General features: G+C 34.2%; 3 protein-coding genes across 3 annotated transcripts; 1 reads left to right on the forward strand and 2 right to left on the reverse strand.

Annotated features, from left to right (window-relative positions):
• Positions 1-3,873: 3,873 nt before the first annotated feature.
• Positions 3,874-9,620, reverse strand: LOC115968306 (triosephosphate isomerase, chloroplastic). Its single transcript, XM_031087661.1, has 9 exons — positions 9,311-9,620; positions 8,828-8,854; positions 7,242-7,311; positions 6,733-6,856; positions 5,400-5,484; positions 5,155-5,287; positions 4,872-5,045; positions 4,362-4,444; positions 3,874-4,214 (listed from the first exon to the last, which is right to left on the reverse strand). The coding sequence occupies exons 1-9, from the start codon at positions 9,500-9,502 to the stop codon at positions 4,158-4,160; spliced, it is 945 nt and encodes a 314-aa protein (XP_030943521.1). The 5' UTR covers positions 9,503-9,620; the 3' UTR covers positions 3,874-4,157.
• Positions 9,621-13,583: 3,963 nt separating this feature from the next.
• Positions 13,584-16,931, reverse strand: LOC115969325 (transcription factor bHLH121). The gene is made up of 5 exons (XM_031088950.1): positions 16,541-16,931; positions 16,202-16,323; positions 14,818-14,945; positions 14,243-14,722; positions 13,584-14,148 (listed from the first exon to the last, which is right to left on the reverse strand). The coding sequence occupies exons 1-5, from the start codon at positions 16,639-16,641 to the stop codon at positions 13,996-13,998; spliced, it is 984 nt and encodes a 327-aa protein (XP_030944810.1). The 5' UTR covers positions 16,642-16,931; the 3' UTR covers positions 13,584-13,995.
• A 3,227-nt stretch (positions 16,932-20,158) lies between these two features.
• LOC115969328 (protein XAP5 CIRCADIAN TIMEKEEPER) lies at positions 20,159-25,828 on the forward strand. The gene is made up of 12 exons (XM_031088953.1): positions 20,159-20,423; positions 21,294-21,359; positions 21,842-21,906; positions 22,033-22,145; positions 23,015-23,093; positions 23,194-23,270; positions 23,358-23,419; positions 23,579-23,710; positions 23,818-23,871; positions 24,519-24,584; positions 24,959-25,033; positions 25,340-25,828. The coding sequence occupies exons 1-12, from the start codon at positions 20,253-20,255 to the stop codon at positions 25,388-25,390; spliced, it is 1,011 nt and encodes a 336-aa protein (XP_030944813.1). The 5' UTR covers positions 20,159-20,252; the 3' UTR covers positions 25,391-25,828.
• The last annotated feature ends 285 nt before the right edge of the window (positions 25,829-26,113 follow it).

Raw genomic sequence — 26,113 nt, forward strand, 5'->3', positions numbered from 1 at the left:
TAGCTATACAAGAACTGTTTTCATTGATGCAACTTACTAGTTTGCTAAGCAATTTTTTGTTCTATTAACGAGCTCTTTTACGGCTTTGAGCTAGTAATTTTTCTCAAAGACAAGTTATCACTGATTTTCATTTACTTGTTCATTATTCTATTTGTATAATTTTGCCTGTAGATACTTTGAGTCTGATATATTATATACAGTCAGTTTTATACCCAAAAAAAAGGAGAGGAATTATAATAGGGCCACATAAAACTTAGTAATCTTTTATAAATAGAACTCATATATCTTTGGTAAGGTAATTGATGACTTAAATGTCAGGCTAAGTTAATTGCTTATATATCATATATCATATCTCTATAATATTTGTCTCTAATAAAAACAAAAACAAAAACCCACAAATCACACAAATGTTTAGCTTTTGGGATTTTTTTTTTTTTTTTTTTTTTTTTTTTGAGAAGAGCTTTTGGGATAGAGCTTTTGGAATAATTGAGGCAAATAGATCGTGAGTTAATGTTAATGAGGAAATATCAATCATGTTTGTAACTAACTTGAATTTTCAAGCTAATTGGTCATGAATCAATCTGTCATATTTTCTCTAAATATATAAATATATAAAAATTCAAAATTCAAAAAGCAAATAACATATATCAATCATGTTCGTAGTTATTTTAGATAATTTATTTGTTTATATACAATTTTTTAAAACTTTACATTTTCTGAATAAAATTATTTTTTTCTTCATTTTCAACAAATAAGCAAAAAAATATGATTGATTCTCTCCCAAAATTGACAAAAATATATATTTACTTAAGAAAAGTAGTAAATTTAAGAAATTCTACATGAGTAAATAAGCTATGAAACTTAAATAATAATTAATAAAAAGGAAAAAAAAAAAAAAAAAACTCACAAAAGTACTGTCACACTTTCCCGCAATTTGATGAAAGAAAAATTATTTAAAAATGTTAGATAATAATATTTCATTATTTTGCACTAGTTGATCATTCTAGGCAACTTATTAATTAACCTACACCAACTATCAAAAAAATAAGATATAGATTATAAATTCAGTGGGACCTCTACATATATATTTCCATCAAGTTATTATTAATCTAAAGGTAGACATACCCCAAAATAAAACACAAATAACAGATGGCACTAGATGCCTAAAAGCAACTGAAATTAAGCAATGTCCTCCGGAATGTCAATTTCAGATGTCCATTCCTCGTCTCAGTGTGTCACGGCACAAGTGTTTATCAATACCTATCGAAATAACAATAATTTTCTAAACCTACCACCGTCCTCGTGGACCAGTACTCAATCAAGCTTAGTTAAATCAGGAGTGCTAGTCAGCATTGTCAATAACTCAAAAACATTTGATTTGGCCCTTTCATTTTCATGCTTGTGAAATTATATGAGCAAGCATTGGCTAATTTCACAAGCATTGGCCTAAAACTCTTCTTTCTCTTCTCAATTTTGTGTTAGAAGAGCTTGAAATATACCACTTTATTGATCAACCTCGCATAAGTGGCCATGATGGTTCAGTAACTTCAGTTGATTAATATGAGATTATTCCTCTTATACCAACACCTTGGTTGGCCAAGTGATAAGGGCTTGCGTCAACATGCCTCAAGCATGGGTTCGAGTTCTCTTACTAGTTACTAGTAGTATGTTGCGGTTCTTTATACCCTATCTGAAGACTATTCACCTAACTCATTAGTGATTATAATGTATGGTTTTAATTCGAGAGCGATTAGGATGATATTATGATCACGTCCAAATAGGAAAGTCACATTAGTTTCTTCTCTCTCTAAATATTATTTTTATACCAAAAAAAAAAAAAAAGATTATTCCTCTTGTAGATAATGGACTTATGGACCCCTTATGGCTTAAGCTATTTATTGCACCAAAACCATCCTCGTACGTCTTTCACCAAGCCACAATATTCTCCCCTAGCTAGCCTAAAGCACATAGGTTGGCTGTTTCAATACACAAAACAACAAAACAAAAATATTTTATATTTTCAAAGAGCTTTTCATTCAAATTAGCAATCATTTCTCCTCGTTCCAAATCAATTATTTTTTCATTTTTAATGAGCAATCCATACCATACACGCGCTTTCTTGTTCCACCTAACATAATGCAGGGAATGCATGGCTTGTGGTTGCTTTATATTCACAACAAAAGTTTTGCAAGTCTTTCCATATGGGACAAACTTATTGAAAGACAAAAATCCACCTCCTTTGATATTACAATCTATACTTAATTTATAACAATTATTCAATATCTAAGAATTGGTATGTTATTATCGTAAGCCAGTGACGGAACCAAGATTTTAACTTAAAGGGGCAAGATTTAAAAACTACATTGAAAAAAATATAAATCTAAAAAATATTAATTGATATTAATTACAAAAAATAAAAATGAAAATTATATGCTAATATTATTTTGTTTAACAATGTTTTGTTGTACCAAGATAGCACTGCTCCAGAAGAAGAACAATTCCATGATGTGTTTAAAAAGATATTACCTCAAATTGCCAGTGCTATTTGTATGGACCAGATAGCATTGCTCCAAAAACAACAACAAAAAGATTTCATTATTAAGATTTACATACATGTACACATAGGCATTATATATAGCTGATAATTACAGTATTTTTTTCTTTTCTTCTTTTGATAGTATAATTAGCCTGACCTCCAAAGAGGTCCAAACCACTTTGATTGAAAAGATGATTGATAAGAAAGCAACACCAAAAGTAGCACCACCAAGCTTGCAATACCCAAAGGTGAGCCCCCATGGTCCGAGCGCGAGAGAGGAAAGTTGAACCTCCAACCAGAAGAATTTGAAGCCATGAGGAGTACCAAAAGGATAGGCAACAAGAAAAGGAACAACTGAAAGTTCATTGCTGTGGTTCTCAACTGGGTCTTATAGCCTGTGTAGTGAGAAAACCACAGTAACACAAAGACAATGCCAAAAATGGTGAGCAAATGAAGTGGTGGTGTAGAAATGGAGCCCAAGGTCTGGCCTGTCCACCCTTGTTTCCACTCTGGACCCCTCCTCCTAGTGTAGAACCACTCCATTGTCTTGCTCTATACCTCTACCTCTCTCCAAGAATGGTTTATATAAGAAGTATAAGGCTTGCTTGTCTTTATTACTAGGTTTGCTTCGGCATATATGCTTTGAGTGTAGGCTCTCCCAGGCACAACTTTTCTTCTCTGCTGAATGCTCACTCATGTGATTGATACCAAATTATAATCTTGCTTTTGAAGGAGTGCTTGGAAATGTAATCACCATCTATAAAGTCCATGCAATTTAGGTAAAAAAAAAAAAAAACTTTAAACACACTCTTTCCTTTGCTAAAAGCTTTAAACACATGTTATTTGGCATTGGAGGCCAAGTTCATGAACTCAGTTTCTAGTTTGGATTAACTTTTTTTTTTCTTTTTTTAATTTCACTATTCTAAGTACAACTATAATTTTATCAACTTTTAAAGGGTAAACAAACAAGGTTTCCTCAAATATTTAATCCGAACACACAAAAAGCCATTAGTCTGTGTACAGTACCTCACTTTTTCTAGGCACAAGTACAACAATGCTTTTGTCAACTTTCAGCAAAATGTTGATCCAAACACACACAAAACCATTAGCCTGTACAAATAAGTCAGGGAGAGAACATATCCACACTACCATTGTCCAAATTCTAGCATGATTGATGAGGTTCATGCAAACTGGAGATTTTGAAGGTTTATTTCCCATATTTTCCCTTCTTTTTTTACTAATGCAGTCATTAGTGGGTGCGATTTTTGAACAAAAAGTCAGAGAAGAGCATTGTACACTAAATTGTCTATATGATGCCCACATCACACAAGCAAGACTTCAACATAAAAGCTCCGAATTCTTGAAAAAGATGCCACTCATTCATAAATTGTTTATGCTATTAAAACATGATTTGTATACCTCTTGTTATCCCCAGAAGAGAGGTAGCCCACAGAAAACACATAAAAGAGATTCTTCTTGCTTTAAGGGAAGAAAAACGGGATAATGATCAAAAACCCATCCAAGAAAACTGGCACATGGCACTTAGTTTTATTATACTATGCTTCAAACTGAAACAGCTTTTCTTCACCATTTATTTGCTCTTTTTGCCAAAACCACCAAATCAAGCAGCAACTTTCTTGGATGTCACCGAATTAACAATGGTAGCAAATTCAGGACCCTACATCAAGAAAAATCAAGCTGTAAATTGTAATCATCACAATGCCAAGTTGTAAATTGTAATCATCACAATGCACCATCATTGAGAAAATTCTAATAAACTTTTGTCCATAAAATTTCAAGGAAATCATTAACAGCAGGAATATACCTTTAAGGATGCACCACCAACAAGAAAACCATCAATATCTTCTTGCTTTGCAAGCTCAGCACAATTGCCTCCATTTACAGACCCTGAAAATGAATTTTTGTTCATTTTGGTTTTATATAGATAGTAAGCAGCAGTCATATGGAAAACTATAACAACTAGAGATGAACTGTTCTATAATAAGTTCTAAGCATCATATAACAGTAGACTATAATAGCAGTCATATAGAAGACTATAACAACTAGAGATGAACCATTCTATAACCAATTCTAAGCATCATATAACAGTAGACTATAATACGGCAGGAAAGCAAACCTCTCTCTCTCTCTCTCTCTTCCCCCACAAAAAGATTATTACAAACAAAAGATGCCGATGTAGTGTTATCCCTTCTTAAGGACAGATGATTATAAACTAAAACTTCCAAATGCAGTAAAATGTAACCATAGCATTAGATATATATGATTTGGCAAAACAGTATTCATGATGCAAATGCAGTTGCAGTAAAGAAACTACCTCCATAAATAATTCGTGTCTTAGATGCAACTTCTGCTGAGACGTTCTTTTTTAGCCAGTCACGAACAGCTACATGTACTTCCTGTGCTTGCAATGGTGTTGCCACTTTACCAGTCCCAATTGCCCAAACAGGCTCATAAGCAATAACTATATTGTCCCAACTAGATACTGCATCTGCACATAATGGTACGAATAGTATCATGGAATAGTGGACACATTTTCCTTTTGCAACAGGACTCCAATCATAATTCATAAAAAGAAGTAACATCAGCATGAAAGTTACCTGCAAAAGCCTTCAATTGCTGAAAACATACATCAAAGGTTTTCCCTGATTCTCTTTCTTCTAATTTCTCCCCAATGCAAGCTATTACTCCAAGACCCTCACTCAAGGCATAGGCAGCTTTCTTTCCTATAAACTGAAGTTCACAAATCATCAGTTAAAGTCTTAACTTATAGCATCAATTAGCAAAAAACATTAATCATCTTCTCTCGGAAACCTCTCAAAACAATAATTGTTAAAACTTTCACCTGATCATCTTCACCAATAACATGTCTCCGCTCTGAATGACCAAGAATAACCCACTTGGCACCAATATCTTTCAATTGTTCCACACTACAAAATGAAAACAGTAAATCTGGTAATTATGTGAAAATTTTAAATTAAAAACATGGGCACAAGTACGATATTACAACCAAAAACAGATTTTATTTTTATCTTTATAAGTAACCAAAGACAGAACTTTTCATGTCAATGAACACCCCAGGATCTACATAAAGGAAAAAGATGTTCAATTCAACTTCCAATACATGTAAATTCAACAGAATGGAGCCCCATGAGCCTGAAACTCAGGCCATGTTTGAAATATTAAACCCTATGAAAGGCAAGTGCATATCACCACCTATATTGCTAATTACTAGTTCCTAGATAGCTGATGTTGTAGGAAACTGGATCAATTAAAAGCTGACATCAAAAGAAGAATAATGATGACACCATTATTAATTTACTAGTTATCAAAAAGTCGATATATGGCTGAGTCCTGCAAATTCATCGGCAGAATGATTTGGACTCTTGTAACCTCTTTTGGAACTTTTGGAGCAACAATCTTGAAAGAACCATTTGTGTGCAGTATGAAAAGTGAAAACAAGACATTTTTTTTAATCTGATACCAAATTTTAAACAGGAACCACTAGAAGTTTTGTTATTTTAGTTTCATCAAAGAGAGAGAGAGAAACTTTCTAGATTGTTGATGGAAGGGGTTGTATGGGAGACATAGGAATAGTATCATGTGGAATGCAACCCCTGTGTCTTATGTAAGTGATTTGGAAGGAGAAGAATAGCCAAACATTTGAGGGTGTAGAGAAACTTTTTTTATTGAGATCAAATGTAGCTTTTTGCACATTTTGTTTGAATGGTGTACTAGTGAGGATTTCTTGTAACACTTTTGTTCAGTTTAGAGATCTCTTAAGTTAGGCTTACGATTCTAATTCTTTAGGAAAATAAATCTTTTGAGCATTCTTGTTTCTTGATAAAAGCTTCATTATTACTCATCAAAGAAGGGAAGAACTTCCGAAAGAGAAAATTAGATACTGAGAAAATAAAAGGCACATTGTTTATGAAAGCCATGCAAAGTCACAACTTCCTCAAAAAAAGTTTATTCTACACACCGACTGCCTAAGTAAAACAACTCCGCGGCCAATATAAGATAACTAAAAGAATCACTCAATCTGAAAAAAAGATTGATTCTTGAGAAAACAAAATACACACACACACACACACATATGTATGTATATATACACAGCAAAGGAGCCAGAAACTATGAACAAACGACACATTGTGCTGAACATGGACGAGCAAGATCACCTGATTTCTCCTGTGAAAGCACCACCTTTTCCAACCCAAGAGTTCTGACCAGATATCTCAATCCGATCTGATAGCGTGTTCTTCACCTGATCGATGTAAACAAAGGGAGGTGCCACTACAACATCTGCACATCTCACAAGAAAATACTTGGATAAATTAATATATATAAAAATAAACCTTTATCATACAAAAGAACCTATTGAACAACTAATGCTTTAGACTTGCCACCACAAAACCCATCTCCAACACTTTTTTGAATACTGAAAAAAGATACACTGTTAGTTATACAGAAGTGCAAGGGTATTGCAGCATTTTCTCAAGGATTAGATAGTGACAAAATCATCATTGACTCACTGTCTGAGGCTCTTTTGCACACTCAGAAACTAAATTATCAGTTTACACGTGATTATCTTTTCTTCTAATTTTGGGAAGTAGTCATGGAAAAAGTCAGAAGTCAGTCTACTGCAGATTGTAACATATACTACATTAAAGATCGAATATTATCTTACCAACATCAGTTTCCAGTTTCGCACTGTTCAAATCAGAAATGAGTTTGGTGATTGAGTCTTTCGTCCCATTCTAAAAAAAAAAAAGAAAAAAAAAAAAAAAGAAAAAAAGATGAGCTTTTCAATATGAAGAAACTAAAACATCAAAAAACAAAAAAAATAGAAAGAGCAAAATATCTACATTGCATATGCAATATTTAACAGAATAGCAAGATAGAAAAGCATATGAATGAAGTTTGTACCAATGTACAGTCCAAAAAAAATGCATAAGAAAAATGTATTATAACCTAACAGATATGTGGAGTAGCTCCACATTAAATGCATTGGGTGGAAAGGAGCCTTAGGTTCACAGTTCACTTCTGAGTTCTGACGCTATCAATGTTACATACAAATGCACATAACTTGGAAATATGAATGGTAGCACCATCATGTGGAGTTGGAACCAGTCTTGCCATCTTTGGCATTCAATTTTTACATATATGAACATGCTTGCCCATGTAGGTGCACTCACACATAGCCAAAAAAGAGAAAAAACAGGTTGCTGAACAACCAATGCAGAGTTGAGAACCACAAGAATACGTTGCAAGATAGTTATATAAACTGAAGCAGAGACAAGGTACCCACACAAGGCAAGGAAACCCTGCAGAAGAGTTCTCAGACAATTTTTTACTAAGGCACGTATTCTTTTTTCATTATTCCATTCCAATTTTGCTTGTAAGTAAACAGAGTATCCATTCTAGTTGTCCTATTTCTTTATCCAGTGCAATTCCAAGAGTACATAATACAAAGCCAATTGATAGATTTATGCTCTGCAAACCTAATTAGAGAAAATTTACATATATGAACAAATGCAGTATATCCTTATTACCTGTGTCAAATCAACCCTCTAATCAAGAGCGGAGAAACTTTTGCGGGTTTTGATGGTTAAGCCCAACTCCCAGCAATTGTTTGTTAGAGAGAGAAGATATAGAGTGCTTTACATGGCAAAAGAGATTTGGACTAACTACTGGTACAACTAGGTTACATACAAGAGAGAGTTAGACAGATGGGATTGAGAAACTATGTTCTATAGACTCAACTTCGGAGCAAAACAGGTTCCAAACAGACTGCAACCTCCCTTTTTTAGCTTATAGGGAAACAAATTCCTCCTTTCCTTCATCAAACACCCATCAATACACATGTACTATCAGTGGCATATATATTTGATAAATTACTGATCATCCTAGCTAATAGCTTAAGGTGTAACTAAATGGTGAATTAAATCATTTAATCATAATTCTAAAACTCCCCCTCAAGTGTGGGGCCAAACTCATTAATAAATGGGCCCAACGCGTGAGATTTTTAACTTTTTAAATAGGAGGTAAAATGGAGACAGGATTCAAACTCAAGAACCCATACCATGACAAATCCAACCTATCAAATCAAAACGACAATTCTCTTCAAAATTCAAGCTCTATCAAAAAAGCACTCAAATTCTTAAGAAACAAACAAGTAATGCAAACAAGAAATACGGACTATGTAAAAAAAATAAAACCATAATTAAGATACAGACGAATTAAATCACAACATTTGTGACAAAAAATACTTACGCACTTCCAGTTTCCACCAACAAAGAACTGCAAGCACAAGAAAGCATAAGAACAATTAGTAAATGTCCAAATTGGAGAACCATTTACACTTGAGAACCCATTTAACATATTCATAATCAAATCATTATAATAAAAAATAAAGATAAAAACAATTAATAATGCACAACTTAATAGCTTTTTTTATTAAAAAAAAAAAGTAAAAATTCAAAAGCTTTGAATGCTTCATTATTGGTTCCAAGAAGGAACCACTGGTCACTCATTTAGCTAAAAGATTAAACATGCAAAAAAAAAAATTTACAACCTTGGAATTAACTAACAAGTGTCTATATCTCATAGTGGTTGGTTTCGTTTGTTGAAGGTAAAATTTTTAAGAAATGAAACAGCAATAGCTATCTGAACACTGAAACAAACATATTGATGAAACTACAACATTGAAGCTTATAGATCTAGAAGGTGTTATTATTGTTAAGGAAGACAGTGTACCTTGCCGGAGCCAGCCATAGCAACGACGCCACGTGGGGGTTTAGGAGAGGAAGTGAGGCGGAGATGAGAGTTAACATGTTGGAATAAGGATTGAGAGTTGGAGAGGGAGTGGTCGAGTTTTGGAGAAGTGCGGCGGAGACCGGAGAACTGGGCGGAGAGTTGGGATGCTAGAGATGTTGAAGCCACCGCCATCACTACTGTCTGTGAAAGTACTACTTGGGGAGTTTGAGAGAGTCAGGTAGCTTTGGATTTGGCTTTGGGTTTTGCGTTTTGTGTGTAAAATGGTCCGAGAGAGCTTTTTGAGAGTTGTGGTGTTGGTTGCTGGTTGGTGATACGTTGGGCTTTACGGTAAAAACTAGCTGGTAAAGTGGGCTGGGTGTTTCACGCTACTCCCGTGGGCGTCAAATCCACGCGCTTAATTGCTTCTATTTTTTAAATGAAATTGTACCGAGACTTTTCGAAAATGACCCACTTAATCCATAAACCCAATTTGGACCCTAAATCATTACTCATTTTTCTCGTGATGATTAGGAACTAAGTTGATCATTTTTTAAAAGTCTTGAATCTTGTTGGCATTAACCCGAACATTAAGAGTGTTAATTGCATTTTTCTTTTTTCTTTTTTACATGTATACACACTATCTCACACGATTTTACAAATCACTAATAATAAATGACCACCACTAAATTATGAAAAGGAAACAATTATGTGCCACCTTAAATGTCTTTAAATTTTTGGGACTAAATTAAAATAAGATGAATTCTTTCAATTTTGAGCAAATGGAGAGAAAATTTATTAATCTCACCATTCACCCTAAGTTATATCTCAATTTTTCTTCCATGCATTCTTTTTTTTTTTTACTACAATTTTGGGGTTTAAATTTATTTTTTATAAACTATTAATTATGTCAATCTAATCATCAAATTTTTTCTTAAAAAAAATATTTTACATTAAGTTAACTTTCAACTTTTGACGATAAGTAAAGTCAACACAATATTAAATAAAAATTTTAGTGATTAAATTGATACAAATAATTATTTAAACTAGATATAAAATTGAATTCCAACTACTGACACGTACTTTTTTGACCAAAAATAGTAGTTTAATTTTTTTATAAAAAAAAATATTGGTGTTTGGATTATTTAATTTATCCATTAATAATATCTCAAATAAGTTCTTAAACATAAAAATGTTGAGAAATGCAATATTTTTTGTATTGGTAGAAAGGTTATCTAGAAAAATAAATAAATTTTTATTGAGATGATATGTCAAAATCAATTATATCATATTGGGTTTTAAGCAACATGAAATGAAATGGATTGGCTTTGCCAAAAAAAAGGCATGAAATATGAATCGGATATTTTCAAATCTCTACCAAACACAGCATTAAAAGCTCTACCTTCCACGCGCTTCAAAGGCGCTGATGATATTCAAAGACGCACACGATTGTAGTTGTCGCTGTCGTTCAACGAGAAGACATGTTGGCAAGGCATTATCTCTAACCTTATACACATAAAACACAAAGTACGACATCGTTTAAGGTCGTCCTAGTTCATGTTCTTTTCAACCTTTGCTGTATAGGATAATAATATAATATTGAGGTCTTTCTTCCTTTTGCCACGTGGCTTACACAAAAAAAAGGAGGAAAAGATGGATGCCGATGTAGTGGTGGCAATCTACATGGAATCTGTGGTGAAAAGCTCTAGTTTGTGTTACTGACCGTACAGATATATCTAATCTAATATATCCAAAAACAAAAACCCAATTTCAAAATCCTAGGTTTGTGACAAATATGTGTTGCTCCATGACCAAATTCAAGAAAATTTAGTCAGAAACTGATTAATGAGCAAATTATTAGGATAATTTTGCTATAGAAGAGGTTGAAATCTTTGTTAAGTACGTAGTATAGACAATAGAGTTATGTACCCTTTTTTTTTTCTTGAGAAAAATAGATTTATGTACCTAACTAAATTGGAAAGCCTTAAGAACAAAGGATGAAGGTGGTTGATTAGTAGGTAGTCCACCAAACTTTTAGTCTCCAATTAATCAATCTCACAATCTGTATTAGTTTAGAGTACCCTTGCTTAAGTACTACAAAGAAACCATTACAAAATATTTTATTTTGACCTGTATGTTATGTTTGTAAAATGATACATATAACTATATTTTATAACATTTTGTCAAAATTTATTGAAGTGACAAATTGACTCTTCTAATATCACCATGAAATTCACATAGATTCGTCACTCACTATTTTAATTATATACTACAATATACCACTTCAAGGGTTGTAAAAAATTGTGAATTATAACCCCATGGTATGCATGCATTAGACAAAGCTTTCTAGCCCGAGTAAAATGATTATTGCACATTCATAAAAAATAAAAATAAATAAAAAGAAGAAGAAGATGATGATTATTGCACTAAATAGTAAACAAACAGGATAATTTGATGTGTGCTTTTGTTATCAACACCCATGTTAGTCAACTGGAGAAGGTGTTATCATAGGATTGAAAATGATTTTTATGGATGATTTTCAAAGATCGCTGTAGATCATAGTTTTTGTTGAGTATCTGAAATCAGCATAATTCTTTTAGAATTTTCAGCACAAATCCAAAGAAACAGTTAGGACGGTTGAGACCTTGAGATCACATTGATGTCTTATTTTGTCTTTTCCCTCAGCACATACCGCAGTTGAACCTCAACTATGCTACAAACACTTTTTTTTCTCACTTTTTCTTTTATTTTACAACGTGTTAAGGTGGTAACTGATAAGTAAAGATTAACTTTACATTATTTTCATACAAACCCATCACTGACACAATTTTTTTGCTCACCAATCACAACTTATCATCTCAAAGAAGTTATGAAACTTTGTGTGAATAAATGTGTCCCTAGACTTTCTGTTTGAACTTGCCTCCTGTAATCCTAGATAGGTGTTGCTGTAAACTATTAAATTCCAGTCCTTTATATAGCATTTGAGGAATGAGGACCACCCACTCTTCTACCATTCTTCAGAACTTGTAGATGCTCATCTTTTAATTGATTGATATCCCCACTTGTGGACTCTGCTGGTCTTTTTCATTGTGCCCATGAACATATTTAGTCCTCTGGCTGAATACCCCAATGTCTCTTTCAGCATTCAAGTCTTTTGGATATTCTTATAAGCAGTAGCCAACACTTCCAGCCTTTATTGGACTTTTTTCTTTTTAAATGAATGGGAGAGATTTTTTAAACTACAGTAAAGCACTGTACAGTTACAATTTCAACTCAGAAAGAAACTCACAGTAAACAACACCTATACAAATGCATCTCACTGTCAAAGAAACAAACCAAAAAAAAAAAAAAAACACTCATGAGGAAGAAGTGGCCTTTTTAAACCTTTTTTTTTTTTTTTTTTTTTCATTTGGTGACTGGTGATAATTCGATATGCAAACGAGATGGTAACCTGGGGTCCTGGAGTATAATGAGTACAAGAAAGGAAAAGCAGGAATAAAAAAAACAGCATTCAAGTCATTTGCCTGAATGCATATAAAAAACTAATGGCAACAGCCATCAAAATCGTGTCTATGCTAAGACTGGCATATTCAGCTTAGCTTTCCGCTCAAAAATTGCTAAGAAATTCGCTGCACAAATAGTCTCTGTCAAGCAACAAGATCTTCATTTACAAGAAAGAACCACAAATCCGATTTTAGCACCTTGAAATATTTTCGACACCCTACAGGAAAATTACACTAACCTTCATGGTCACCTAAGCATTTCTTCAATCTACTTTTATTTTCTCATTTAAATGTCTCTACCATACGCAAAATGATTATAAACAAGCAAAGCTGCCAATGATTTCAGACGAACAAACAGGTTTAAACTTAAATCAGTGTCCAAACTCCAAAACTACTTATAGTGCTTTTCATGCTCAGAAGAAATGGATAATAGAGACTGAATACACCCACCACATATAATGCATTCATGCCAGGGGATGGATGGTGAAAAGCCAACTTCAGACTTGCTTTATAATGCAAATGGTGTTCAGACTGCATCATGTTGAAATTAATTCAGCTCAGAAATATATCAGATACAAAACGACTGGAAATCTGTTCCAGAACATAGAAGTATTTTCTCCTCTTCTTTTTTTCCTTCTTTTTTAGGGACAAGGAAGTGAGGAAGGGTAAAGGTGATTGGTCTTTGGCTAGGAGTTTGGAATCAAACAAAATGATCACAGACTAAACAATATAATATATTAGAGGAGATTGATAAGGAATACGAAGAAATGGGATGATAAGAACCCACTGGTTCTTATGGAATTAAGATAGTTTGAGTAGCTCTTCAAGGGAACTAGGCCTCCTAGAGAGTCAGGATACAAAGATAGAGAGAGATTGAGAGAGTAAAGATCAAAGAGAGTACTTGCATGGTATTTTCCAAGATGATTCTTTACAAGTGTTCCCAGCTTCTTATAGCAATAGCTAGTCCCCCTAAATCTGTTATACAATCAGTTATGAATAGCTGGATCCTACTAACTATAACTAACTACTAATTGCCTCATCAGAAATTATCCTAACTTCCTTCCAAATCAGATAAGCTTTGACAGCACAGCACAGTGCACAGCAGCAGCTTGATTCACAGCAGAGCTGACCCTATCATGGGTCAAAACCTAGTTTTAACTGTTCTAGCTTAGTCTCTTCCAATTCTCAGTCACCAGCCTTTCCACCACCAATAATGCTATTAGATGAGCTATCCTTCACACTACTTGATGAAGAACACCTACTTGAAGAACTCCCTTCAGTATCATTGTTTTCCTTCCTCCAAGACTTCTTAGACTTTCTTTTTCCCGATGTCAAACTCTGTTAAAAAGTAGCATTTATATGAAATATTTTTTACTCTGGAAGTAATTATTTCTCCAATGCTCACAATTAAATTTGAAAGGCCACAACTAACCTGATCTTCAGTAGATCCAGGAGTCTTCAGCTCCAGTTCTGTTGTAACATCATTGGAATCCTTTTTTTTTTCAATCTTGCTCTCCCCAGATGACTTGTTTCTAGAATCTTGCTTTCCCAAGATGGGGGATGGATTGCCTGGATGCACAAGTTGAGATACATTTTGGGTGGACTGTTGTTCAACCAACGTATTTGCAGTCACATACGGAACAAAAGTCGAACACGGGTTAGGAATCACCCCAGGGTTCTGATTTCCATAGAACGGATAAGGCTGCATAGATGGATGCATTGGAATTGGTCCTGGAGGCATTGGCATTGCCATCGGATACGGATAAGATGGTGGTGCAATGACAACAGAGTGATCCATAGCAGCCCATGGGAACATTGCCCTAACTCTCTGTTGATATTGAACATTAAGGTTGTCTATATCAGATTTAAGAGATGCCTTCTCTTCTCTGAGATCGTTTTTCTCCTGTGTCAACTGTATTTCAACAAATTATGTGATTGCGTACCTTACCAAATAAGCACCACAGATATCATCATCCAGATCATCAACACAACATATAAAAAGATTACCTCACAAGATTCTTCACTTAGTGTAGCATGCTCAGCTTGGAGTTTGTTGATTTGAGACGTCAGGTCTTTTACCAATTGAATTGTATCAGCTAGAATGGTTGCTTTATCATTTTTAGGCCTATTAGGATCTGCATTTCAAAGTCACCATATGGAAGTTGATTTCATGCTTATAGGCAAAGGTACATGACTGCCACATAGATAGACTCTAAATAAATTACAAGCAAAATCAATTACACACTTGACACGTATTAAGTTCATGTAACATAAAGTAAGCTCCCCTTAGCTAAAATTATACCATACTATAGTGTAATTTTCAGATTCAAACTTGATCACGTAGATTAACAAGGTCCTATTTAAACAATTTCAGCAGTTGATTACTACAGTGAATTCCTCTATCATCATTTAAGCATGATAAATAACCCCCAATAAACTACCAAAGAGTATTCATTCACATTTCATATACACTTATTCAAATCTAGCTTATCACAGTGAAAAGGACATGTGGAAACTTGGATATAAAAAATTACAGCAAACTTTGGAGATTTGAGGCAAGCAGTAACACATGAAGGGAAACTGAAAGCCCAAAACATGCGGCTATGCACTATTTTGAAAGTTCATATTTTTTTTAGCAACAAAAAAAAAGTTCATATCTTTTTTTCAAGTGGAATGAATATCACTATTAACTAATACAAGATAATTAAAACATGTGGACCCTAATAAAACAGAACAAAAAATCTTAAATTACAAATTATACACTTTAAGTTTCTTCCTTTTTTTTCTTCTTTTTTGTCCTTTAGTCTTTTAACTTCCAATCATTTCCAATGTACTCCTTCCGTCCAATTTGCACTGTTAAGTCCACCTAAACATCGTTTTAGAAAGTGTAAATACTAACACTAATGGCAAGATTGGACAGAACTAAACAAAATAACTATATTGAAAACGTAATAAAATTAAAAGATTGAAATGAAAATAGGTCAAAGTTACATGGTGTAATTTTTTTTGTTTTATCAACAGTGGATGTCTTCTATTTTTCCTTATGTTTTTATGGTTGGCTTACAACTAGTAGGGGAAGGGATTCAAATCCAAGTTCTCCCCATGTGAAGAACAGGACAGTGCCACTGGGCCACAGGCCTCTTGGCAAAAGAGAAGCTCTATGTCATTAATTTAAAGTTCAGATAATTTTCAAAGTGTCCCAAACAAAAGTTATAATACAAAACAGCTTAAAATGAAAATCTTTGCTTCTAAAGTTCATATGAGACTTTAGAAATATATATATATATATATATATATTGAACTGCTATTCACATATCATTATTGGTAACTAGATGATAATTCAATAACAGCATATAACAACAATTAGGAGTAGTAAGATTATCATTATTACCTACAACATTTCCCAATTCGACAAAATGCTCGTTTAGTCGATCCCTCCTCAATTTCTCTCGGTCAGCCTTCTGAATTTTTCTTGCAGATAAGCAATCATTGAGTTCAAGTTCAGACCTTTGACTGAAAACACATCAAACATGAACATTGTTTAAGAACAAAAGAAACACAGTTCCACTATTTTAGAAACCCAGTGCCACTTTGATTGAATAGAAACTTTGACTTTATTTTGAGCAGAAAAATAAAGCTCAAAAATTTATTGAAACCCAGAATTGATATTGTAGAATTAAATCCAAGAAAGATAAACACATGACTCAAACAATTTAAATAAATTCAGAACCTGGAATTGGGTTGGGAGCGAGTGGAGAGCACGCGCGGGTTTTGGGCAATATTCGTTGTTGGAGTTGAGATTGGGGGTTGTTTGTTTTGAATGAATTCCATTGTACAGTGGCTTCCGAAACTGTTTGGGTAACAGATTTTTCGGGGTGAAACGAAATCACAGTGAATTGGTTTGCTTGGCTTGGTCGGAGCGTGTGTTATGGCTAAAGAAGTCCACGAGCGAACTGAACAGCTTTAGTTATCAGCAAAGTCCAAACAAAGTGTGTGTGATACTGCTTCGCCGCGTGCTTTCATGTGCTTCCCACGCTTTGGTCGCGTAGTACTCTGCTGTTTTCCCGGCAAACGTCTTTATCAATGTGAGTTCCCACAACTACTATTTTCTTCAATGGCCTATATGCTTGTCAAATAAGAAAAATCTTTGGGCTATATATTTTTTCCTTCTCAGATCTCGGGATGCACATACGTGTGGGACTCATTTTTCCATCTATGAAATACCATAACTCAATTCTTTTTTTTGAAATGTAATTATAATATGCTGCTAATATTGTAATTCGTACCTTTTTTTTTTTTTTCTCTAGATCTCTAAGCACTTAAATGTATGAAAAAATGTCAATTCAACTACAAGATCTTTGCCCGTAACCCAATTCTTGAAAAAACGAAATTAAAAAGAATTTTTAAATTTGGATTTACTTGAATCTCGTCTCTTCAAAGAGACTAGTATTAAACACAAGTCAACTCTTAAAAGGCCAAGATCTTAGTAGATTTGTTTTGGTTAAGCGAACGAAGATTTATTCATTTTGTCAAGTAAATACAGGAGATGTTTTTCATATTTGCAAAGCTCCCTGCAACTCATCTATCTATAATGTTTCCACTATAATGTTTTTCATATTTGTCAAGGTTTTGATTTTTGGTAATGGCCAACTAAAATTTGAGGTGTCAATGTATTTCCATAATAAGATGTACAATTTAAAACATGGTGAAAAGGAGTTCCTTTTCTATAGGCAAACCAATTTGTCAATGCACTATTTTATCTTCTTTCTCATATTATACAAGTTTTTTTTTTTTTTTGGGTTCATTATATGGGTCTTCATATGCATCAAGCAAACACCAATAATTGACAATTATGGGTGCATTACTTCTCTTCAAAGGCACTTAAAACGATATGCTATTGAACACTATACATATGTGAGAAAAATCGGTATTTGTCATGGATGGGATGTAGCATTTTACATATCTAATTTCTTCAAGGGTAAAATGCTTTTCACTTTCATTGTACTTATAGGCACTAGATGATCTTTCTTAAAACTTTACCTAGAAGATCGAAAGAATGAGGAGTTCCCGTGACTTGAATTTCAGGACCATTGTCGCCGGTCACTTGAAGAGTGAGAGACGAGAGTGGGATAGATTGAGACTGTGAGAAAGGGATTTAAGAGTGAAAGAGACAAAGACAAGTGTGAGAGTGATTTGAGAAATTTGGTAAAGCAATGTTTCAAGTGGAAGTCAACTTATCAAGAGTAGAGTTCCAACTTGGAAGATTGCTTTACCAAATATAAGTTTTTAACTAGATGTTAATTCAATTGTTTTTTAAAAATGTCACATCAACTATTGTGGAATGAAGGAAGATTTGAGTTTTTTAAAACGCTATTTAAATATAAGTTTGAAATTGCTTGTCATTGTTTCAAAAAAAAAAAAAAAATTTGCTTGTCAAATAATATTATTGAGCAAAAAACATCCAATTTTGTGTTTAATTATCCATCTACTATTTTTATAATTTATTTTATTGGATCATGCAACCAATCGACCAAAAGGTTAAGATATCAATTTAGTATTATGCGTAATTGTTAGATATAACTATGGAGCAATGGTTTTAGCCTTAAATGATATTGGGCCTTTCAAGGGGGTCGCCCAAGTTCCTGTTAATAAAATAAGGTCCTAAGCCCAATAAGTTGAGGTTGGACCTCGGAGGATGGTCCTATGCCCATTTGCCAAAGTTTGTTAGAGGTGCTCCACGGGTAAAGTTATCGAGGATCTCAACACCCTCGAAACATTCAGCGAAGAGCATGGAGTCACAAGGAAATGGTCGAAGACCCAAAGGAAGGTTTCTTCATAAAGTAATAGTCACCTTCGGATTAATTAAACTCACATGCCTAACACAGTCACATTTACTGTTGAATGACTAGTTTGAATAGTGTTTTAAGCCCTAAAAGTCCATTTTTATTATAAAAAAGAGAGAAGAGGTGTCTAATGGGACAAGCATTTCACCAGTTGTATAATGATAGTGTGTTCTAAGAAAGAGGGCAAGAGGGTGGTATAAAAAGAAGCTGGACATGCCTTATTATCAAGGGACTGGAATTTTAGAGATAAAAAGAGAGAATAGGACTAGAGAGTGAATGTATGCTTGTTCTAGGGCATTATTTTCCTAAGCAAGCTTTTCCTTTGTGTTCTTAATGCATATTCGATCTATATTTTCAACGTATCATTCTTGTTCAAGTCTCCTATTGTAGATTATCTGTTACCCATCTTATACAAATTATTTGTGACGTCTTAGTCTTCTTTTGACCCCCACAATAACATTTCTCTAATTTCTATAAATAAATAAAAAAAACAAAAACAAAAACAAAATTATATATTCCACTCATATGAATGTGGATTTTGTATTTGTGGTATCCACTCTCTTATGCAAGGGATGTTGCATAAAAAAATCATGCACAGTAATATATTCATAATATTCACTGTTCAAAAAATCCTTATTCTCCCAACTATTAAACATTTAAATTAAAAATAATATGAATACAAAAAAAAAATCAACCATAGCTAAAAACTAGATGTAAACTATTGTGACATGAAAATCAACTCTTGAAGATTCAAGTTTTTAAAAAGACTACATTTTAAAATAAGTCCCAAACAATATTATTGAGTAAAAAGCACCCAATTTTGTGTTTAATTATTATCCATATAAATTTTTTATAATTTTTTTATTACTCATGTTATCAATCGACCAAAAGGTTAATATATATATATGGCATTATGCGTAATTATTGGTTATGATATCTCTAGTTTCTAAAAATAAAAAACAAAAACAAAAATTGTAATATTTCTCTCGTATGAACTGGATTTCGCTTTCTTTGGTCCGTTTGGATTGAGCTTATTGTTGCTGAAACTGAAAACTGAAAGTACTGTAGCAAAATAATTTTTAAATGTGTAAATAGTATCGTGGGACCCATTTTTAATATTTTTAATACGTAAACAGTACGTGAACAGTGAACCCATGTGATGTTACTATTCACGTGCAGGGAAAAAAAAAAAAAAAAGGAGGGGCAAAACGTAAACGCAGAAAACGCAACTTTCCTTGCAATCCAAACGCTCACCTTATGTAAAGTGATATTGTACACAAAAATTATGCAAAATAATATATTCTTAATTCATAATATTCATGGAATCATGTTTCAATCATTTTTTTTTCCCAACTATTAAATTAAAAAATAAAAATACTAAAATCTAAAAGAAAAAAAAGAAAAGAAAAAAGAAAAATAAAAAAACGATCCAAAATAATATCTCTGCACCGGGCTGTACTTTATCAGCCCACACCATCCCCTATATATATAATAAACACCGTGGCGGTTCTTATTAGCTCTCAATTTTCTACACACAAAGCTGAACAGGAGTTTTTTTAGAGTCGGAAAAGCGAAAAGCTCAAAAAGAGGGGGAAAAAAATGTCGGGTATGGGAGACGGGTACGTGGGCACGGCCCAAGACGCCGTGAGGATCCGAAAGCTTGAGAAGCAGAGAGAAGCGGAGCGCCGCAAAATCCAAGAGCTCAAAGACAAGTCCGCCTCCTCCAAAGGCCAGCCGGGTCTCCTCCAGTTCGGCAAAAGTCGTGCCGAGGTCCGTCTTTTTTTACTTTTAGGGTTTCTCAGTTACCCCAATTTTCACTTTTCTAGGGTTTCTATTTGCTGTACCATATGCAATTTTTACTTCAAATGCAATTATAAATTGAAAATTTTGACATGATTATATGATTATTTGAAGCTTGTGCTCGTAAATTTAGGGTTCGAATTCAGGACCTCGTGATCGTAAATTCATATAATCATGGACACGACACAGGACACTGTGAAGCCACAGTTGTTGAAAAATTAGGACACTAGGGATTCAACAATATGGCTAAATTTATTTCAAGTTTTTGAATTTATTTTTTTGTTAAGTAGTAATTTTTGTTGAACGAAAGGATCGAGTACACGGGAGTGTACTCAATGAATAACATGGCTAGAAATGATATGTTCCTGAAGCCAATATCCACTCGAACAACATTCTGAAAACTTGGAGCTTCAAGTGTGAAACAGTCCGTTCACGCCCCTCAACATAACGAGGATGCGCTTGCAGAATGTGTCTTGTTGTGTCTGACCCGTCAGGGGTTTGAAGTGTCTGTGCTTCCTATGATAAAATTATCAATTAAGTTGTAGGTCTAATACTTCCTCTCAAACTCACTCCCCTAAAACCCAACATGTGGGGTCTTTAAGGTCGATTGTAGACAAGGTTTGAAACCAGACCACCTTTAAAGTAGGGTGGAGACAACATTTGAACTTAGACCACATGTTTTGATACTATGATAAATTATCACTTATACCAAAACTTGAAGTTGTTTGAAAATGATGAATTTAATAATTTAATCATTATTCTAACAAAATTGTTCTTTTGATTTTTTTGTTTTGGTTATTGTAAGCTAATGTCTTTTTTTCTTCTGAATGGGTGTATCAGATTCTTGAAACTGCGTTTAAGAAGGAAACCGTGGGTTTGGTTACAAGAGAGGAGTATGTTGAGAAGGTATTGTGATATATATATATATATATTTATATATAAATGGTAATTACACATGCAGTTGATGGGTTTTGAACCCACGACCTCATTCTCCAACTTGCTTGTACAAGTGGAGGAGGTGCCATTTGTGCTAGAGCTCATTGGCGGTATTGTGATATGCGAATTAAGATCCTTTAGGGTTATTTGGGTAACTCCTCCATGTAGTTCTTAAAATTTGCCCATCCATTTTGAAATGAGTGGATTGAATTTTGCCACATCATCAATAATCTAAATAGATACCAAAATGATGATAGCCAACATTTGTTTAAATGTTGATGATGTGGCAAAATTCAACCTACTAATTTCTAAATAGATGGATAGGATTTTAGGAAAATCATATTGGAGTTACTCTAACAACTCTATAGGATCCTAATCGTTGTGACACACACACGAGTAGTTTTTGTTTGTGTTGGTGAATGCGATTGAGGAGATGTGTACTTTTATTGTAGAGAATTAATATTCGGACCAAAATTGAAGAGGAAGAGAAGGAGAAGCTTCAGAAGCAGCAGCAAGAGTGAGTTTGAATCTTTATGGCTTTTGTGTTAAATTTGTGAAAGTTTGTGTATATTTTACTAGGGCCCTTTTGTGTTTGCCTGTTGTGTGATATTTAGTTTTTTGGTGGCGTTCCTTATTGTTACAGGGAGGAGGAGCTTCAATTAAAAAAGCGTAAACAGAGGAAGATAAAGGGGAATTCTCGGTTATCGTTTACTGATGATATTGAGAATGGTAGTGAAGAGGAGGAGGATGAGAATGGTAATATTCGCTGACTTTAAAACTGAAGTATTATTGTTCTTTGATACGAGAAATTGCTACCCATAATTATAAAATTTTACTTATTATCTTTATGCCAATACATTATGGTAATCAAGGGCTTTGTAGAATTTAGCTAGCTTCCAATAGTTTCCCCCCCAACCCTTTTGATTCTGATGCTTAAATCTTGATCATCATTCTTGTGAAGTTGTGCTGCATTATATTCCCTGGGTTGGTTCTTAATTAAATATTTTTAAAAATTGCATAGTTTACTGAAGCAGAGTACTTCTCTTCTATTTGACCATGTTGAAGTTTAGGTGCCTGTAGTCTTTCTTCAGCAAGTTCAGGTTCTCATTGAATTATATTCCATTTCATAGGATTCATGAGGAATTCACCTGTTGAATAAGGTTGATGGGGATGGGACTACCTTATTTACAAAAATCATGAAAATTGCTAGTTATTCAGATGGTTTACTTGTTGCCTATTCACATTGTTTCATTTGTTGAGAAGAGATCTAGTGAACCACTGATGCATAGTCAAATCTGAATCTGCATGTGATCACTCAGCAGTGAATTGTTCCTTGATGAAGCGAATGCATCAAATCTGTTGGAGTTTATATCCCGGGGAACACAAAATATCTAGAAATTCTGAATAAGAATGTAAAAAGTTTTATATTTTTAAACTCTTGATTGTTGTCATAAACGTTATTGACTTTCAATTTCAATTCAGATCCTCAATATTGAAGTTATGTCTAAGAGATGTTTGACTGTATTTTCCTTCTGAAAATTAGAATTTGGATGGATGCCAAGTGTTAGGAATTTTATTTCTGGTTCTCTTTATTTCCTATAATTTTACTTTGATTTTTTTTGCAGAAACTTCACAATCAAAGAAATTTCGACATGGCAAATATGGTAAAGATCCAACAGTGGAGACTAGCTTTCTGCCTGACAGGTGTGGTATCTCTCTCTCCTCCTTCCCCCTGGCTCTCTCTCTCCCTCTGTGGTTTTGGTACTAACGTGTGATCTTAGAGGTGATGAGGATACGCTTTCAGTGAGAGGGAGGCAGAGGAGCAAGCTGAACGTGAAAGGCTGCAGAGACGGTGGTTTCTTGAGCAGGAGCAGATTCGAAGTAATTATGTGTTCTGATACCTGATAAAATTAACGTGAATGAATGAAAACTAAGTTCCTACTGAATCAAGCTTTTTGTGTATTTCAGATGAGCCTCTTCAAATTACTTACAGTTACTGGGATGGAGCTGGGCATAGGCGGGTGCTTCAGGTGAGTAGTGGTTACCTGAACTGCATATTATTAAAACTGCTTGTAGTTCTCTCTTTCTCAAATTTTTTAGGTGATTGATGTTAGTGTACCCTAAAGAAAAAAAGAAATGAGAGAGAGATCATAATATTCTTCTTCCTGGCCCGTTTTCTAATCATTTAGGTACGGAAGGGGGATACCATAGGAGAGTTCCTTCGGGCTGTACAGCAGCAACTTGCACCTGAGTTTCGAGAAATTAGGACAACCTCAGTGGAGAATTTGCTTTATGTGAAAGAAGATCTTATCATTCCCCATGTAAGATACTATTGAAAACAAGAATTTAGTTATGGTTGTGATATTATGCTGCTGAACATGTACTAACTAATTCGATTCCTCTTGGTTCCATGATTTTGTAATTGCAGCAGCATAGTTTCTATGAGCTAATCGTGAACAAGGCTAGGGGCAAAAGTGGACCGGTATCAACTTTTTCAAATTTACTCCTCTTTTAATTTGTTGTGTGTTCTTATTTTCCTTTTTTGGTTTTTGGAATTAAAAGTGGGGTTGGGGGGGACCTTGTGTTCGCACATGCTATCTTGCTGGTTGTTTACCCACGTTTCAACTAGTAACTGAATTAACCGAGGAGAAAAATAAGAGATGAGTATTTTGTATTCTGTTTGAGTATCTTGCAAATATAATTTTACTCGCTTATGCCTTATTTTGGGTTTTATAGTGGGTTTCAGCTTGCAACACTTGGTTTGTGTTAGATTCACACTTTCATGACAACCTAACAAGTGAAAAGTAATGGTGTTGTGTGCTTTTGGAAGTCTTACATTCTTGTTTTCTAAGATTTAAGGAAAATAAAGTTTTATGCAGCAGTATATGACTGATAAATGAGAAGATTTTGTAAGATGGTGGATTTTTAGTTGCCAGTCAGGTTTTGTTACATCAAAACTTAATTCATTTGCAGATGACCAAGAAATTGGGCTCTATAATTAAAACAAGCAGCTGTGGGCATTTTAAAACAATTCTTTAGCTGTCTCTCTCTCTCTCGTTGCAGGGTTTATAGTTTGTATTTGATTGGGGTGACTTATTTATCATTTTTTGGGGGGGGGGTTCTGTGCAGCTTTTCCACTTTGATGTGCATGAGGACGTGCGAACAATTGCTGATGCAACAATAGAAAAGGATGAGGTACATTTCATTCCTGCCTTATCATTATCTATCTCTTATCTTTTGTAAATTTAACATTTCCAGAATCGAATATTGAAACACATGCACAACCAAGCCTGAAATATGGCTTCGATGATGTAAACATGGTGGTTAGGGCCATTTAGGAAATTCCCAATGCTGTGTGTGGGCCCTGACAGTATAGTATCGGGTGAGAGATCATGGGTTCTAATCTCTTGGGGTGAGTTAAATTATAAAGCAAAATAAGGAAAAAAAGAAGGGGGGGCGGGGGGCATGTAAGGTTGGAGCATCTGTGTTGAATCTTCCCTATTATGTGTAATTAAAATTTCTTGCATCTCTTTGTGTCAATTCACTAATATTCTTGAACCTTCTGACAGTCTCATGCTGGGAAAGTTGTCGAGAGGCACTGGTACGAAAAGAACAAGCATATTTTCCCTGCTTCAAGATGGGAGGTGTGTTTTTCACTGAGTCATAAATTTTAGATTTGACCTATCACTGCATGTATGGCACCCTCAGCTGTCAATCTAGGTTGTCTATAACTACCCCAGCATCTCAGTTCTCATTCTAGAACAATTGTTTCAGAAATATCCACTTGACTTCAATCTGTTCAGGAGCTTAGATAGTTAGTGTGATTACTTTTGTTTGGAGTGCTTATAGCTTATCTGAAGAGTGCTACTCGTCTGGGAGTGCAATAGACAAGCAGCATGATGCTCCTTAGATGTTTTCTAATCACTTCTTTTTTATCTTTGTTTTGGCAGATATATGACCCAACGAGAAAATGGGAGCGTTATACCATCCATGGGGATTGATTATTTGTCAAAGACATTACCAGATCAAGAACTTTAAGATATGTTTCGAAAGCAGTAGAACCCTATTTTATCATCAGTTGTTTGGGCTCGATTTTTGAATTGTTATGACTTACCTACCAGTTAAGAATGGGAGTTTTAGTTCCTTTACTCTTTTAAGTAATTCGCATACAAATCATGGAAAATGCTTGAAATAGATTGTAGAGACCGTTATTAGTTATAATCTTCTCCCACTCTTCTGTTTTGTGCTTATAATCTGCCTGCCTTCTGCAAGTTTTACCATACGGGAAAGAAGGAATTTATGTCAGAGAAACATATAGACAATACTGGTATGATCAGACTAATTTTGTTTGTGGAAGGAAGCTATTCAAAATATTCATAATTGAAGGTTTTGAAACGGTTTTCTTAAAAGGGATTCAATCACTTTACCGTTCAAGTGAAGCGTCTGCCCTAGAAATTGTTGTGGAAGACTTATTTTTGGCTTTATTTAGAAATAAATTGCACTGAACATTTTGTGATATTTAAGCATATATAATAAATAAGATTGGGTCATGATTAATTTTGAACTCGGTGCACCACATTAGTCCCCTAGCCTGGATGACCCTCAACTATGGGCACCTAGTTTACATGAAGAATTTCACAGCTCATATTCACCTAACGCTATTCAACTAGAACTATTTAAATTATTAATAAGAGCAACCAAATTCCCTCTTAATTATTGCTCCA

The sequence above is a fragment of the Quercus lobata genome, chromosome 11, assembly GCF_001633185.2.
Source record: "Quercus lobata isolate SW786 chromosome 11, ValleyOak3.0 Primary Assembly, whole genome shotgun sequence".
NCBI lineage: Eukaryota > Viridiplantae > Streptophyta > Magnoliopsida > Fagales > Fagaceae > Quercus > Quercus lobata.

Coding starts and splice junctions, on each gene's coding strand:
- LOC115968306 (XM_031087661.1), bottom strand. CDS start 9,502: ATGGCGGTGGCTTCAACATCTCTAGCATCCCAACTCTCCGCCCAGTTC. Junction 7,312..8,827: donor TTGGTGGAAACTGGAAGTGC/GTAAGTATTTTT, acceptor TTTTTTTTTTAG/AATGGGACGAAAGACTCAAT. Junction 4,215..4,361: donor TTGGTGGTGCATCCTTAAAG/GTATATTCCTGC, acceptor TTCTTGATGTAG/GGTCCTGAATTTGCTACCAT.
- LOC115969325 (XM_031088950.1), bottom strand. CDS start 16,641: ATGGAATTCATTCAAAACAAACAACCCCCAATCTCAACTCCAACAACG. Junction 16,324..16,540: donor CGCTCCCAACCCAATTCCAG/GTTCTGAATTTA, acceptor ATGTGTTTTCAG/TCAAAGGTCTGAACTTGAAC. Junction 14,946..16,201: donor CGAATTGGGAAATGTTGTAG/GTAATAATGATA, acceptor TTTGAAATGCAG/ATCCTAATAGGCCTAAAAAT.
- LOC115969328 (XM_031088953.1), top strand. CDS start 20,253: ATGTCGGGTATGGGAGACGGGTACGTGGGCACGGCCCAAGACGCCGTG. Junction 21,360..21,841: donor GAGAGGAGTATGTTGAGAAG/GTATTGTGATAT, acceptor CTTTTATTGTAG/AGAATTAATATTCGGACCAA. Junction 23,094..23,193: donor ACTAGCTTTCTGCCTGACAG/GTGTGGTATCTC, acceptor ATACGCTTTCAG/TGAGAGGGAGGCAGAGGAGC.